The sequence below is a fragment of the Bombina bombina genome, chromosome 5 (assembly GCF_027579735.1).
Source record: "Bombina bombina isolate aBomBom1 chromosome 5, aBomBom1.pri, whole genome shotgun sequence".
Taxonomy (NCBI): Eukaryota; Metazoa; Chordata; class Amphibia; order Anura; family Bombinatoridae; genus Bombina; species Bombina bombina.
In genome coordinates, this window is record NC_069503.1 from 459,472,882 (window position 1) to 459,490,100 (window position 17,219).

The following is a 17,219-nucleotide window of genomic DNA, read 5'->3' on the forward strand; positions in this document are numbered from 1 at the left end:
CCTTAGGTCAGTAGAAAATCAGACGATCAAGGTAGGCTGCTTGTGTGTCAGCGCGGTGTTTTCACTGACATGCGGGCCTCCGCTTCTGTAAAGGAGCCGTCTGGGTGCGATAACGTGTGTCCGTGTCCGGAAACTCACCCCATTCAAAACCGGGTGTCAGCGAGAATTAGCTAGCCTGTTGATGGGTAATTAATCTCAGTTTTGCCCTAGTATCGGGCCAAGGAGTGGTATCAAAGCTCGGAGCTTCAGTGACCAGCCGCCATTTCCTTGCCTGGTCAGGCTCCGCCCCGGCGTCTCTTATTTTTTATTCTTCTGGCACCTTTTCATCCTGGTATTTTTTCTACTGTTCCTTGTTCCTCGGCAGAATGACTGGAGGATGAGGGAAGTGGGAGGAGTATTTAAGCCTTTGACTTGGGTGTCTTTGCCTCCTTTCTGATGGCCAAGTTCTTTTTTCCCAAAGCATATTTTAAGTTTTTTATTTTATTTTTTTAAATGGTAATGTTTGGTTAATTTATAGTTTAATCTTATTTTTTTTTTTATTTCACAGGTACGTATTTATTTATTTGAAGGTAGTTATATTGTAAGTTTAATTTAAAGTTAGGGGGGTGTTAGGTTTTGGGGTTTAATTTAGTGTGTTGCGATGTGAGGGGCCGGAGGTTTTGGTGTTAATAGTTTTAGTTTAGTATTAGCAATGTGGGGGGCTGGCGGTTTAGGGGTTAATAGGTTTATTATAGTGGTAGTGATGTGGGGGGCCGGCAGTTTAGGGGTTAATATGTTTATTATAGTAGTAGCGATGTGGGTAGCCGACGGTTTACGGGTTAATAGGTTTATTATAGTATTTGCGATGTGGGGGATGGCGGTTTAAGGGTTAATACTTTATTTTAGTGTTGGCAATGTGGGTAGGCGGCAGATTAGAAGTTAATACTTTAATTTAGTGTTGACGATGTGGGTGGGTGGCGGATTAGGGGTTAATAGGTTTTATATAGTATTTATGATGCAGGGGGATGGCGGTTTAGAGGGTAATAGTGTAGTTTATGGGTTTTAGTGTACTTTGTAACATTTTTGTTATGAGTTTTGTGAAACATTTTTGTTTCACAAAATCCATAACTACTGGTCTCAGATCGCGGAATGGATTGTGACAGTATAAGCTATAACGCTAGCATTATAGCCGGACCGCACAACCTGTAATACGTGAGACTTCAAATTCCACACTCAAAAGTAACTTTTTGAGTGCAGAATGAAGAGTTGTGTAAAGGCTAAAATGCTAGCGGTAAAGCTGTACTGCCACGACTTAATACTGGAGACCTGCATATTCCGCGCACAATGGCCAGTTTTTCAGCGGTATAACCGTACTGCAACACTTGTAATCTTGCTAATTGACAATGAAGCAAATTTGATTTAAAAAGAAGTAAGAAGTAAATTAGAAAGTTCTTTAAAATTGTATGTTTTATATGAATCATGAAAGAAAAATTTGGGTGTCACGTCCCTTTAAACACATGGTTGTATACAAGCAAATGTGCAATAATAAAATGCTCAGACACATTAGAGCATTTCCTTTTTACACTTTTATATCCCTTTAAAAGACTTAAAACACTGCCTACTTAAAGGGATCTAAAACCAAAAATCTTTCTTTCATGATTCAGATAGAGCACACCATTTTCAACTTTCTATTTTACATCTATCACATTGTCTTCATTCTCTTGATATCTTTTGTTGAAAAGCAGGGGCAGAAGCTCAGGAGCGTGCTTATGTCTGGAGCACTATATGACAGCAGTTATGTAAGAATGTTATTCATTTACAAGAGCACTAGATGGCAGCACTATTTCCTGTCATCTGGTACTCCAGACAGTGCTTCCCAGGTATATCTTTAACAAAGAACGCTATGGGGATGAAGAAAATTTGATCATAGAAGTACATTAGAAACATTTTTAAAATAGTTTGCTCTGTCTGAATCACACCCTTTTAAGAGGCATTTCTAAATAACTGAAAATGTTATAATATTGCAAAGTATTGCACTGTCCCCACTTGGATATTTAATAATATTCATATCTATTCAACACAGAATACCACAGGAACAAAGCAAATTTAATAATTGAAGGAAATTGGAAACTTTTAAAAATTGTATTCTCCGTCTGAATCACAAAAGAAACTGTTTGGGTTTCATAGCCCTTTATTACTGGTGTATTCACACATTTCTTTAGAGGCCATATCGGTACTTTTTTAAATTCCTGTTAGAATATATAACATTTATTCAAAAAAGGAAAATCCCCTAATTGTAGTGATGACGGAACAAAGCCTAACTTGAAGCAGATCAGTCTTATACAATGTGTTTGTGTCCTTGCCCTTTACAGTTATTTGCTTTACAACTTCATGTTTAATGGCTTAATTATAGTTAAGAGTTCACTTATGTGAAACCTAATATTCCATTTATCCAATACAAAGGTAAATAGTTATTACTCTCCATCCCCAAGGCAGAACATACAGTTATCTGAGATGTCATCGCAGAAAATGCAGCATGTCTGCAGAAAGAACAGGACACATGCATAAACTGTTAGCGCTTTAACTTTGGAGTGCTGCTCGACATTAGAAAGTTCTCTTCAAACAGAGCTGTGCTCTGACTGCACTGTGTAAGTTTTCCTTAAAGGGACACTGAACCCAATTTTTTTCTATCGTGATTCAGATAGAGCATGCAATTTTAAGCAACTTTCTAATTTACTCCTATTATCAAATTCTTTTAATTCTCTTGGTATCTTTATTTGAAATGCAAGAATGTAAGTTTAGATGCCGGCCCATTTTTGGTGAACACACTGTGTTGTTCTTGCTGATTGGTGGGTAAATTTACCTACCAATAAACAAGTACTTTCCATGGTTCTGAACCAAAAAAAAATAGCTTAGATGCCTTCTTTTTCAAATAAAGAAAGCAAGAGAACGAAGAAAAATTGATAATAGGAGTAAATTGGAAAGTTGTTTAAAATTGTATGCTCTATCTGAATCACAAAAGAAAAAATGTGGGTTCAGTGTCCCTTTAACATAGTACATCCAGAGCAAAGTGCTGTTTAGAAGTGTACAGTCAAATATGCAGTAGTGCTGCAAAGCAGCAGCACATTGATTGTTAACTGGCTCTCAGATTTTTTCAAACCCGCCCCCTAGCCTTTCCCAGTTTGCAAAGCTGTTTATTCTGAATGTAAGATGTTTTTTATGAGCATTGCATCTTTTTTATTACTACATTTCAGACCAAGAGAAAAGGAAAGACATTTTTTCAAGAGATATTTTACCATTTCTTTTTTTGTATGCAGATAAATTTGCAATGCAATTTTCAACTACTACACTATATTCTAAAACATTAAAAATGCCTTTATTCTTCAGTTAACCAACACATTGCTGCTGAACTGGCGCCTTAGTGTAACTGCCTAACTTAAAATTGAATTTTATTAAAAAATGACCTGCAGAAACTTTTTCATTAAAAAAATTACATTGCAGAAAGTGAAGAAAAGTTCTGCCTCAGGGCTCTCCATGATCTTTCTGATTGTTCTATTGGCTCAGGATTTAATTAATGTATTACTCTGTCCAAACATTATTAATAACTGTATTTTGATGACCAATGTTGGACTTACCAAGTATTAAAAAACACTCTTTGCACTAAAAAAAACAAAATCATATATATAATCTCCATAGTACACCGTTTTAATAGTTACTTGCATTTAAAGGGACAGTTAACACCAGAATTTTTGTTGTTTTAAAAGATAGATAATCCCTTAATTACCAATTCCCTAGTTTTGCATAACCAACACAGTTATAATTTTACACGTTTTACCTCTGTAATTACCTTGTATCTAAGCCTCAGCAGACTGCCCCCTCATTTCAGTGCTTTTGACAGACTTGCATTTTAGCCAATCAGAGCTGTCTCCATGGTAAATTCACGTGCAAGAGCTCAATGTTATCTATATGAAACACGTGAACTAATGCCCTCTAGTGGTGAAAAACTATCAAAATGCATTTAGATTAGAGGTGGCCTTCAATTAGCATATGAACCTCCTAGGTTTAGCTTTCAACTAAGAATACCAAGAGAACAAAGCAAAATTGGTAATAAAAGTAAATTGGAGAGTTGTTTAAAATTACATGCCCTATTTGAAACATGAAAGTTTTTTTTGGACTTGACTGTCCCTTTAACTATGTGGTTAAACCCTAAAAAGGAGATTAAACACATAGATAAAGTCAGCTGCAGAACACTACTGGAAGCTAGGTGAATACATCTGGTGAGCCAATGACAGGAGACAAATGTTAGCCACCAGTCTCTGGCTAGCTCCCAGTAGTGCACTGCTGCTGCTGAGGATATTTCATATGCTTTTCAACAAAGTAAAAATTGATAATAGCCGTGAAATTAAAAGTTTCTTAAAATTGCATTTTCTATATGATTCATGAAATTTTCATTTTAACTTTCAATGGCCTAGATTTAGAGTTGGGCGGTAGCCGTCAAAACCAGCGTTAGAGGCTCCTAACGCTGGTTTTTACCGCCCTCTGGTATTTGGAGTCAGTCATTAAAGGGTCTAACGCTCACTTTTCAGCCGCGACTTTTCCATACCGCACGTCAATTGCGTATTTTATCTTTTCAATGGGATCTTTCTAACTCCGGTATTTAGAGTCGTGGCTGAAGTGAGCGTTAGAAATCTAACGACAAAACTCCAGCCGCAGAAAAAAGTCAGTAGTTAAGAGCTTTCTGGGCTAACGCCGGTTTATAAAGCTCTTAACTACTGTGCTCTAAAGTACACTAGCACCCATAAACTACCTATGTACCCCTAAACCGAGGCCCCCCCACATCGCCGCCACTCGATTAAATTTTTTTAACCCTTAATCTGCCGACTGCCACCTACGTTATACTTATGTACCCCTAATCTGCTGCCCCTAACACCGCCGACCCCTATATTATATTTATTAGCCCCTAATCTGCCCCCCTCAACGTCGCCTCCACCTGCCTACACTTATTAACCCCTAATCCGCCTCACTCCCGCCTCAATAACCCTATAATAAATAGTATTAACCCCTAATCTGCCCTCCCTAACATCGCCGACACCTAACTTCAATTATTAACCCTTAATCTGCCGACCGAATCTCGCCGCTACTGTAATAAATGGATTAACCCCTAAAGCTAAGTCTAACCCTAACCCTAACACCCCCCTAAATTAAATATAATTTAAATCTAACTAAATAAATTAACTCTTATTAAATAAATTATTCCTATTTAAAGCTAAATACTTACCTGTAAAATAAACCCTAATATAGCTACAATATAAATTATAATTATATTATAGCTATTTTAGGATTTATATTTATTTTACAGGTAACTTTGTATTTATTTTAACCAGGTACAATAGCTATTAAATAGTTAAGAACTATTTAATAGCTAAAATAGTTAAAATAATTACAAAATTACCTGTAAAATAAATCCTAACCTAAGTTACAATTAAACCTAACACTACACTATCAATAAATTAATTAAATAAAATACCTACAATTACCTACAATTAAACCTAACACTGCACTATCAATAAATTAATTAAATACAATATCTACAAATAAATACAATGAAATAAACTAACTAAAGTACAAAAAATAAAAAAGAACTAAGTTACAAAAAATAAAAAAATATTTACAAACATCAGAAAAATATTACAACAATTTTAAACTAATTACACCTACTCTAAGCCCCCTAATAAAATAACAAAGACCCCCAAAATAAAAAAATGCCCTACCCTATTCTAAATTACAAAAGTTCAAAGCTCTTTTACCTTACCAGCCCTGAATAGGGCCCTTTGCGGGGCATGCCCCAAAGAATTCAGCTCTTTTGCCTGTAAAGAAAACACATACAATACCCCCCCCCCAACATTACAACCCACCACCCACATACCCCTAATCTAACCCAAACCCCCCTTAATTAAACCTAACACTAAGCCCCTGAAGATCTTCCTACCTTATCTTCACCATACCAGGTTCACCGATCGATCCAGAAGAGCTCCTCCGATGTCTTGATCCAAGCCCAAGCGGGGGGCTGAAGATGTCCATGATCCGGCTGAAGTCTTCATCCAAGCGGGAGCTGAAGAGGTCCATCATCCGGCTGAAGTCTTCTATCAACGGCATCTTCAATCTTCTTTCTTCCGGATCCATGTTCATCCCAGTACATCCATCTTCACCGATGACTTCCCGACGAATGACGGTTCCTTTAAGGGATGTCATCCAAGATGGCGTCCCTCGAATTCCGATTGGCTGATAGGATTCTATCAGCCAATCGGAATTAAGGTAGGAAAATTCGGATTGGCTGATGGAATCAGCCAATCAGAATCAAGTTCAATCCGATTGGCTGATCCGATCAGCCAATCAGATTGAGCTCGCATTCTATTGGCTGATCGGAACAGCCAATAGAATGTGAGCTCAATCTGATTGGCTGATTGAATCAGCCAATCGGATTGAACTTGATTCTGATTGGCTGATTCCATCAGCCAATCAGAATTTTCCTACCTTAATTCCGATTGGCTGATAGAATCCTATCAGCCAATCGGAATTCGAGGGACGCCATCTTGGATGACGTCCCTTAAAGAAACCGTCATTCGTCGGGAAGTCGTCGGTGAAGATGGATGTTCCGCGTCAGCGGGATGAACATGGATCTGGAAGAAAGAAGATTGAAGATGGCGTTGATAGAAGACTTCAGCCGGATCATGGACCTCTTCAGCTCCCGCTTGGATGAAGACTTCAGCCGGATTATGGACCTCTTCAGCTCCCGCTTGGATGAAGACTTCAGCCGGATCATGGACATCTTCAGCCCCCCGCTTGGGCTTGGATCAAGACATCGGAGGAGCTCTTCTGGATCGATTGGTGAACCTGGTATGGTGAAGATAAGGTAGGAAGATCTTCAGGGGCTTAGTGTTAGGTTTATTTAAGGGGGGTTTGGGTTAGATTAGGGGTATGTGGGTGGTGGCTTGTAATGTTGGGGGGGGTATTGTATGTGTTTTTTTTACAGGCAAAAGAGCTGAATTCTTTGGGGCATGCCCCGCAAAGGGCCCTGTTCAGGGCTGGTAAGGTAAAAGAGCTTTGAACTTTTTTAATTTAGAATAGGGTAGGGCATTTTTTTATTTTGGGGGTCTTTGTTATTTTATTAGGGGGCTTAGAGTAGGTGTAATTAGTTTAAAATTGTAATATTTTTCTAATGTTTGTAAATATTTTTTTATTTTTTGTAACTTAGTTCTTTTTTATTTTTTGTACTTTAGTTAGTTTATTTAATTGTAGTTATTTGTAGGTATTGTATTTAATTCATTTATTGATAGTGTAGTGTTAGGTTTAATTGTAGGTAATTATAGGTATTTTATTTAATTTATTTATTGATAGTGTAGTGTTAGGTTTAATTGTAACTTAGGTTAGGATTTATTTTACAGGTAATTTTGTAATTATTTTAACTATTTTAGCTATTAAATAGTTCTTAACTATTTAATAGCTATTGTACCTGGTTAAAATAAATACAAAGTTACCTGTAAAATAAATATAAATCCTAAAATAGCTATAATATAATTATAATTTATATTGTAGCTATATTAGGATTTATTTTACAGGTAAGTATTTAGCTTTAAATAGGAATAATTTATTTAATAAGAGTTAATTTATTTCGTTAGATTTAAATTATATTTAACTTAGGGGGGTGTTAGTGTTAGGGTTAGACTTAGCTTTAGGGGTTAATACATTTATTAGAATAGCGGTGAGCTCCAGTCGGCAGATTAGGGGTTAATGTTTGAAGTTAGGTGTCGGCGATGTTAGGGAGGGCAGATTAGGGGTTAATACTATTTATTATAGGGTTATTGAGGCGGGAGTGAGGCGGATTAGGGGTTAATAACTTTATTATAATAGCGGTGCGGTCCGCTCGGCAGATTAGGGGTTAATAAGTGTAGGCAGGTGGAGGCGACGTTGTGGGGGGCAGATTAGGGGTTAATAAATATAATATAGGGGTCGGCGGTGTTAGGGGCAGCAGATTAGGGGTACATAGGGATAATGTAAGTAGCGGTGGTTTACGGAGCGGCAGATTAGGGGTTAAAAAAATATGCAGGGGTCAGCGATAGCGGGGCGGCAGATTAGGGGTTAATAAGTGTAAGGTTAGGGGTGTTTAGACTCGGGGTACATGTTAGAGTGTTAGGTGCAGACGTAGGAAGTGTTTCCCCATAGCAAACAATGGGGCTGCATTAGGAGCTGAACGCGGCTTTTTTGCAGGTGTTAGGTTTTTTTTCAGCTCAAACAGCCCCATTGTTTTCTATGGGGGAATCGTGCACGAGCACATTTTTTAAGCTGGCCGCGTCCGTAAGCACCGCTGGTATCGAGAGTTGAAGTTGCGGTAAATATGCTCTACGCTCCTTTTTTGGAGCCTAACGCAGCCATTCTGTGAACTCTAAATACCAGCGGTATTTAAAAGGTGCAGCCAGAAAAAAGCCAGCGTAGCTAACGCACCCCTTTGGCCGCAGAACTCTAAATCTAGGCGATAATTTGTACATCTGCAGTTTGTGTTATTTTATCTAAAAGTGATGAGAATTGAGATATTAATGGTCATTAAAGGGATAGGAAAGTCAAAACTAAACTTACATGATTCAGATAGAGAATTTCATTTTATGACACTTTTAAATTCACTTCTATTTTCAAATGTGCTTAGTTCTCTTAGTATCCCTTGTTAAAAAATGAATATGCACATATCATACACTAGTGGGGGCTGCTGCTAATTGGTGCCTGCACACAATTGTCTCTTGTGATTGGCTTCCTGTCAGTAGTGCAATGCTGTCCCTTCAGCAATGGATAACAAGAGAATGAAGAAAATAGAATTAAATTTGAAGGTTGTTTAACATTGTATGTTCTATCTGAATCATAAAAGACAATTTTGGGGTTTACTATCCCTATAAAGTCCTTTGTATCAATTTTACAATTTTTAATCACAAAAGTGAGTGTTCCTACTGAATATACAGTAAAGGGACAGTCCACTTGATTTTGTGTTATTGTTTAAAAAACACTTTTACTACCAATTCCCCATCTTTGCATAACCAACATTGTTATATTAATCTACTTTATAACCTCTAAGATTGCCCGTTTCTAAACCCTTGCAGGTAGCCCCTTATCTCAGTGCTTTTTACAATATTGCACTACAGCCATACAGTGCTAGTTTCTGTGTTCCTTACAGATAAGTGTGCTCACTCCCATAGAGGTAAAAAAAAGTATATACATGTAACAGTTTTGGTTATGCAAAGTAGAGAATGGGTAATAAAGTGAATATCTATCTTTTAAGCAATAACAATTTTCAAGCAGACTGTCAGCAACCTTTGAACCCCAAATGTTATCGAACTACGTTTCCCATGATGCTCATTAGGCTAGCTGAGTATTATGGGAAATGTAGTTCCAAAACACCTGGGGTGCCGAGGTTGCTGACCCCTGCTTTAAGACAACAAATGTTTTTAGCTTATAACACAGACACCATCAGCTCAAACAGGGGGTCGTAAAGTAGTAAGCAACAGCCTAGTTACCTGTATTCCCTTCTGCTAGAGGAGAAGAATACATGACTGCTAAGTGACTTCAGTTGTAGGGCTTGAAATCAATCATTTTTTTGTTTTTCTTATGCTCACTTTCTATTTTGAAATGTACAAAATTACAACAATTTGTTTGTTCGGTCTGCAGGAAATGGCAAAATCTGAAGGATTATGGAACTTGTTCCTGCCATCTGTCAGTGGCCTTAGTCAGACTGATTATGCTTTTATTGCGGAGGAAACTGGAAAACGTTTTTTTGCCCCAGAAATTTTCAATTGTCAGGCTCCAGGTAATTAATTTCAATTACAAATTACTTCCTGTTCTGCAGTGCACACACAGGGCATATGGTTTAATCCCTTTCTGCCAGTAAGACACACAGTACAGTAATTTAACCATATTACTGCCAGGAACATAAGTGAGAGTGGATGTTTAACATTCTTTCTGCACTAAAACTTACAGTATATGGATGTTACCTTGTATTGCTAGAAACATAAAATGATCCCTGCATTGTTAGAAGCACAGAATGCAAGTGTTAGCTACGACCCTATTATCCAGTAACACACATGGTGCAGGGATTTAACCCATTTTTGTCTGTAACACACACAGAAAAGGGGTTCAATAATCTTTCTGCTTATGACATGTACTTAAAGAGATAGTCTAGTCAAAATTAAACTTTCATGATTCAGATGATAGAGCATGCAATTTTAATCAACTTTCTATTTTACTCTATTATCAATTTTTCTTTGTCCTCTTGGTATCTTTATTTGTAAATGCTGGAATATAAGCTTAGGATCCAGCCCATTTTTGGTTCAGCACCTTGGGTAGCGCTTGCTGATTGGTGGCTACGTTTAGACACCAATCAGCAAGCGCTACCCAGGTGCTAAACAAATAATTGGCTGGCTCCTAAGCATACATTCCTGCCTTTTCAAATAAAGATACCAAGAAAACGAAGAAAAATTGGTAATAGGAGTAAATGAGAAAATTGCTTAAAATTGCCTGGTCTATCCGAATCATGAAAGTTTAATTTTGACTAGACTATCCCTTTAACCACTCTGCAGTCATGCACAGTATTACTGATAATGTCAATGTTTTTCATGATCTTTATTATCTCCCCTGCATATACATCATTTTTTACTAGGTGGAGGGTATTACAGGAGCACATCAGTAGATACATAAAGTAATCATGCCCCCTCCACACCATACTATGGGGGTATGTTTATGCATATAGTCACAAAGCCTGTGTTATAAAGATAGACTTCCTGTTGGATCTTTGTGTGTATGGCAGCACAGTCCCACTGGGAAAGTGAAACTTTTGGTCCTCTGACAAAGTTGTGCTTCCCTCAGGGTGATTCAGCTTCAAATGGAGAAATCAAACATAGTGCAATACAATCGGATTAAAGAATCGCACTAAATCGAAAATACTCATGGAAATACATGAATAAAACCTTTATTCTAAACAGCCAGAACGGGATAGAATCAAAATTCCAGTTTAATAAAGTAAAAACCTTCAATATACATTAAAAAATTCTCAACTGGTTTCAGCAGTAAAAATGCATTTTCAAGAGAAATTAAAAGCAACATAGTAATTGAGCCCTAGGGACTGATTGGGTAGCGCTATTTAAACTTTCTTATAAAATAAGATTATTAATGGGTTGAATGTTATTTAACAAGAGAGAACACATTACATATGATTTTAACTAATCTTATATGCAAAAATAATTTTCATGTTTACTGTCCCTTTAAGTACTTACAAGGATACTGCTGTAGGCACACATTGGTACATAGGCTAATGCCGCTAATACTATGCCTAACGCCAAAATGCGTCATCTGGTTTCACTGGACTTCACCATGCATTGCCCATCTGTTGATCTTCTATTGATCTTCTGTTTTTAACAATGGTTATTAAAAGTAAAGTTTTATTAAACTTTCTTTCTAATGACACGGTGAGTCCACGGATCATCATAATTACTATTGGGAATATCACTCCTGGCCTGCAGGAGGAGGCAAAGAGCACCACAGCCACAGCTGTTAAATACCACTCCCCTTACCCACAACCCCCAGTCATTCTCTTTGCTTGTAGTGCATGGAGGTGGAAAAGTTAGGTGTCTGATTCTTCAATCAAGAGTTTTTTATTTTTTAAACAGAGCAAGTTTGTTTTGTTTTTTCCTTGGGGGTTTAGCTGTATTCCATGTCAGTCTCTTCTGTATAGCTGTGGTGGCTTTTAAGCTTTTGGAAACTTGGGGGGTATAATCCCCTCTGCTGCCTTGTTTGGTTAAAGACTATGCTGGTTTATTTAGTCTTTTTTCCTTTGCCTACAGGTCCATGATAGGAAGGAATCCTTTCAAGCCAGGTGAGCTGCCTGGCAGTCTGGAGGTAAGTGTTATTTTTCTTTTTTCTGCTGTGTGCACAGGAAAAACCTTAGCACTTATGGGGTTAATCCTGCTTGTGTGCAGGTATTTTTTTCTGAGCACTGTTTTAGGATGGCTCTGCTAGCAACATTCTTTAATTTTGGGTTTGCTGAATATATGGAGTCAAGTAATATGTAAATCTATTTTACATATATTAGGGCTTGTTTTTTACGTTGCTTATATTTGCGCTGTTTGTGCGCAGTTAGTGTGTTTTGTTATTCTCCCGGCAGCATTTTTCATTTGAGTCTTAATGCCGGCCATGAGTTTTTTTGCGCGCCTTTCAGTGAACTGTGGGGGTTAGATGCTTTTGTTGCGGTCTGCTGACTGGTGAAACCGGGTGCCGTTTTTCTTCTCTTTTATTCCGGATTGCTGTGTCTGTTCCGGTGGGAGGAGGTCAGGTAGGCACCTCAGCAAGGCTTTGTTGAGGTGTAGGGGGGCCCTGCAGGGGTTCATGTATTTTTCTTAAAGTGATATAACTTTTGTTTTCATTAGTATCTATAACGTTATTTAAAGAGACAGTAACGCTTTATTTTTGTGTAAGTTTTTTTTTCAGTAACACTTGATTGTTGTTTTGTGTGTAAAATGGATCAAGAGGACTTGCAAGCTGTGACCTACAATTTATGCCTTGATGCTAATGTAGACCCTCCTATCCCTTTCTGTTCCTCATGTATAGAGAGGACTGTACAGTATAGGCTTTTTGATACAGAGCCTTCATTTTCTAGGGAGACTGTTGTTCAGGAGCCTCCTGTTCAAGCTGTAAGGAGCCTCCTGTTCATCCCAATCTCAATCCTCTTCACATGCAGTGCCCTGCGTTTCGTCTCAAGTTGGTTTTTCTTTGCAGGTTATGGCTACTCCTATATCTTCTGCTGTAACTGAGGCTTTGTCTGCTTTTCCTGTGTCAAAGGATTTAGGAAGAAGATATTTCAGTAGCGTCTGAAGGTGAGATTTCAGACTCTGATAGTGTGTCTCTTTTGGCTGATTCTGAGGTGGTTTCTTTCAGATTTAAGCTGGAGCACCTCCATTTGTTACTCAGGGAGGTGTTATTTACTTCCAGGTCAGGAGCAGGGACTAGGGTTTTATTCCAATCTGTTTATCATTCCAAAAAAGAAGGGACCTTTCAGACCCATCTCAGATCTCAAGTTGGTAAACAAATTTTCTCCTACATTGGTGTGTCCGGTCCACGGCTTCATCCTTACTTGTGGGATATTCTCATTCCCTACAGGAAGTGGCAAAGAGAGCACAACAGCAGAGCTGTCCATATAGCTCCCCCTCTAACTCCGCCCCCCAGTCATTCTCTTTGTTGCTCTGTACGAGTAGCATCTCCACGGGGGTGGTAAAGAGTATGTGGTGTTAGTTCTTTAAAAGGACAGATATCTGCTCTGTCTGTCTTGTTACACAAACGTCTGGCAGCTGTGCCAGATGTTCAGGCGTTCGTACAGGTGTTAGTCAGAATCAAGCCTGTCTACAGACCTGTGACTCCTCCATGGAGTCTAAATTTAGTTCTTTCAGTTCTTCAAGGGGTTCCGTTTGAACCTTTACATTCCATAGATATTAAGTTACTATCTTGGAAAGTTTTGTTTTTGGTTGCTATTTCTTCTGCTAGAAGAGTTTCTGAATTGTCTGCTTTGCAGTGTAATTCACCCTATCTGGTTTTTCATTCAGATAAGGTAGTTTTACGTACCAAGCCTGGTTTTCTTCCAAAGGTGGTTTCCAATAGAAATATTAACCAGGAAATAGTTGTTCCTTCTCTGTGTCCTAATCCAGTTTCTAAGAAGGAACGTTTGTTACACAATCTAGATGTGGTTCGTGCTTTAAAATTCTATCTAGAAGCAACAAAGGATTTCAGACAGACATCTTCCTTGTTTGTCGTCTATTCTGGTAAGAGGAGAGGTCAGAAAGCTACTGCTACCTCTCTTTCCTTCTGGTTAAAAAGCATCATCCGATTGGCTTATGAGACTGCCAGACGGCAGCCTCCTGAACGAATTACTGCTCATTCTACTAGAGCTGTGGCTTCCACATGGGCCTTCAAGAATGAGGCTTCTGTTGAACAGATCTGTAAGGCAGCGACGTGGTCTTCTCTGCATACATTTGCCAAATTTTACAAATTCGATACTTATGCTTCTTCGGAGGCTATTTTTGGGAGAACGGTTTTACAAGCAGTGGTGCCTTCCGTTTAGGTTACCTGACTTGCTCCCTCCCTTCATCCGTGTCCTAAAGCTTTGGTATTGGTTCCCACAAGTAAGGATGAAGCCGTGGACCGGACACACCAATGTAGGAGAAAACAGAATTTATGTTTACCTGATAAATTTCTTTATCCTACGGTGTGTCCGGTCCACGGCCCGCCCTGGCTTTTAGTCAGGTTTAAAATTTTTGTTTTTGTACACTACAGTCACCACTGCACCCTATGGTTCTCCTTTTTCTCCTGACCGTCGGTCGAATGACTGGGGGGCGGAGCTAGAGGGGGAGCTATATGGACAGCTCTGCTGTTGTGCTCTCTTTGCCACTTCCTGTAGGGAATGAGAATATCCCACAAGTAAGGATGAAGCCGTGGACCGGACACACCGTAGGAGAAAGAAATTTATCAGGTAAACATAAATTCTGTTTCTTCAAGATGGAAACTATTCGGTCAATTCTTGCTCTAGTTCAAGAGGGTCAGTTCATGACTACAGTAGATCTGAAGTGTCAGTATATGGCTGGGTTATAATACAATATATTTAATAATTATCCTTTAAAATAAACCCCCCAATAAAAAAAATTGCATATACCAAACAATAATATTAATGTAAATTCCTAAATTCTTTATATTAGTTAAAATTTATAGACACATTAAAATATATTTATAGGGAACATGATATGAATCAAAACTATACATGTTTAAACTGTTATAACATGCTATGCAAAGATCACAAAAGTTACCTTATTTATTAAACTTATTCGCAATTGAATTTCATTAAAATACCACAATGAGATGCCAAGATATGAGCCACTAACTTTAACAGTGCTTAGTTAAACAATAGAACAATACACTTTACCAGTCAATTTCTATGCTAAGTTATCTTTGATGAAATAAATTCTTTAGCAGCAATAAAGTAAATTCTAAAATATAGGTAAATATTTGCAAAGATTAATTACTTAGAATACAAAAGACAAGCTTAACACTATACAGGGCTATGAAACACAAGGTTAAAATACAATTTGTTCTTTTAAATCTGCTATTTGACTATAGTTACTAAATGCCTTTTGATTTGAATATTAAAATATAGAACAATCATACATCACCAACTTGAACCAATTAGTAGTTCAGTCTTTCCAAGTATTTTTTTTTCCAAATATCGCAGCAGTTATTCAATCACCGGTATCAGCAGGTGCTGTCTTGGATTGGCTCTTTGGATGCATAGCATTGATTGGTTCATTTTGGGGGACGCGCCCCTCCTGGCTCTGTATATGTTCTAATAGACAATCTATTTAGTTGTCATACCATTCTAATCCCCTAGGGGGCAGCAGACAACCAGCAAATATCATTAATTTGTGCTACATTCCAACTATCTCCTTATATTGTTATTATTTTCATACTATAACTTATTGCATTAATAAAACTCTCTTGTCAGCATCTATATTACATTTAGCATAATAGAAAATGTACAATTTGATACCAAACGCCAATGTTTTATAGTCATATCACATCAAAGTAATTCCTATACATTCATCTTATTATATTTTAAGAGATGTATTTAAAGTTTCATAAACATTTAGTGCATAGCCATATGATATGACTTAGGTAACCCCATTCAGGCAATCCTGTATTAGCATCTTTTAGCCCCATCTGGAAGATAGAAAAACAATATGTTATATATTTCAAAAGTGGGATTATTACAATTGTTATGTAATCTATTACACATCTGAATTGTATTTCCCATATCCATATATATATATATATTTAGTACAGTCTGAGGCATATATTTAGTGTTTGATAATTAGACATTTTTATACAGTATTTAAAATTATGCAGGCTGTATTTTAAAATTAACCCAAGAGTTACAATGTAAAACATGTGTTTTTGCTGGTCAGCACAGATGTTGATTTAATACAACAGGGACAATTTAGCACCTATGTGCATAGGACTGTTTCCTTTAAAATGGTCTGTTCAGCTAAGACTTGTTCTTCGAATCTCATTAAGCCTAAAAGAAAGATCCAGTGATTTCTCAGACATTGTGTCTGTATATCACTGCATGGGGTCATCTATCTGATAATCTTGTTCTCAGATGTCCTGTTAATTAGGAAAGGGAATCTTCATGTCTGCATTGAGCTCTGAGATGTGTATTCAAATTACATGGGTTTTAAAGGGACAGTCAAGTCCCAAAAAAACTTTCATTTTTCAAATAGGGCATGTAATTTTAAACAACTTTCTCTTGTAAGGTGTATCCAGTCCACGGGTTCATCCATTACTTGTGGGATATTCTCCTTCCCAACAGGAAGTTGCAAGAGGACACCCACAGCAGAGCTGTCTATATAGCTCCTCCCCTAACCCCCACCTCCAGTCATTCTCTTGCAACTCTCGACAAGATAGGAAGTCTCAAGAGATATGTGGTGGCTTAGTGTAGTTTTACCTTCAATCAAGAGTTTGTTATTTTTAAACGGTACCGGCGTTGTACTGTTTTACTCTTAGGCAGAAATTAGAAGAAGAATTCTGCCTGGAGGTTGATGATCTTAGCGGTTTATAACTAAGGTCCATTGCTGTTCTCACACATAACTGAAGAGTATGGGAAAACTTCAGTTGGGGGAACGGTTTGCAGATTACCTGCTTTGAGGTATGTTCAGTATTTTTATTTCTAGAGAGATGAATAAGTTCTAGAAAATGCTGACAGAGCCTTGTGTATTTGAGGTAAGCTAGATGCAGTGATTTAATAACGACTGGGATCATGCTTACAAAACAGGGTAATACTCATGTTAATACTCATATTACTTAGTGACAAAACATTTACATGTTTCCATAAATAGAACGTTTTTTCTCTGAGGGAGATAAGTCTTTATTTGGGGCCTAGTTTCTACATGGCTAGTCAGATACTCCTAGGAGTATTTTCTTAAGGCCCCTCTGACATCCAGTACATGGTGGGAGGGGCCTATTTTCGCGCTCTAGATGCGCAGTTTCCTTCAGACTGAGACATCCAGCTTCCTTAGAGGAGTCCTCTGGCATCTGAGGACCATCATAAAGGGTTTATTTCTGCACTAAATCGTATTTGAGGGCAGGTAGGAGCCTCAGCAGAGCTGTGG

The 17,219-nt window shown here is 37.8% G+C and overlaps 1 protein-coding gene across 1 annotated transcript in view; it reads left to right on the top strand.

Annotated features, from left to right (window-relative positions):
- Window positions 1-17,219, top strand: part of ACAD11 (acyl-CoA dehydrogenase family member 11) — a 381,257-nt gene that overhangs the window by 127,688 nt on the left and 236,350 nt on the right. Inside the window, 1 exon segment of the mRNA XM_053714335.1 lies at window positions 9,691-9,829. Within this exon segment, the coding sequence (XP_053570310.1) occupies window positions 9,691-9,829 (139 nt within the window).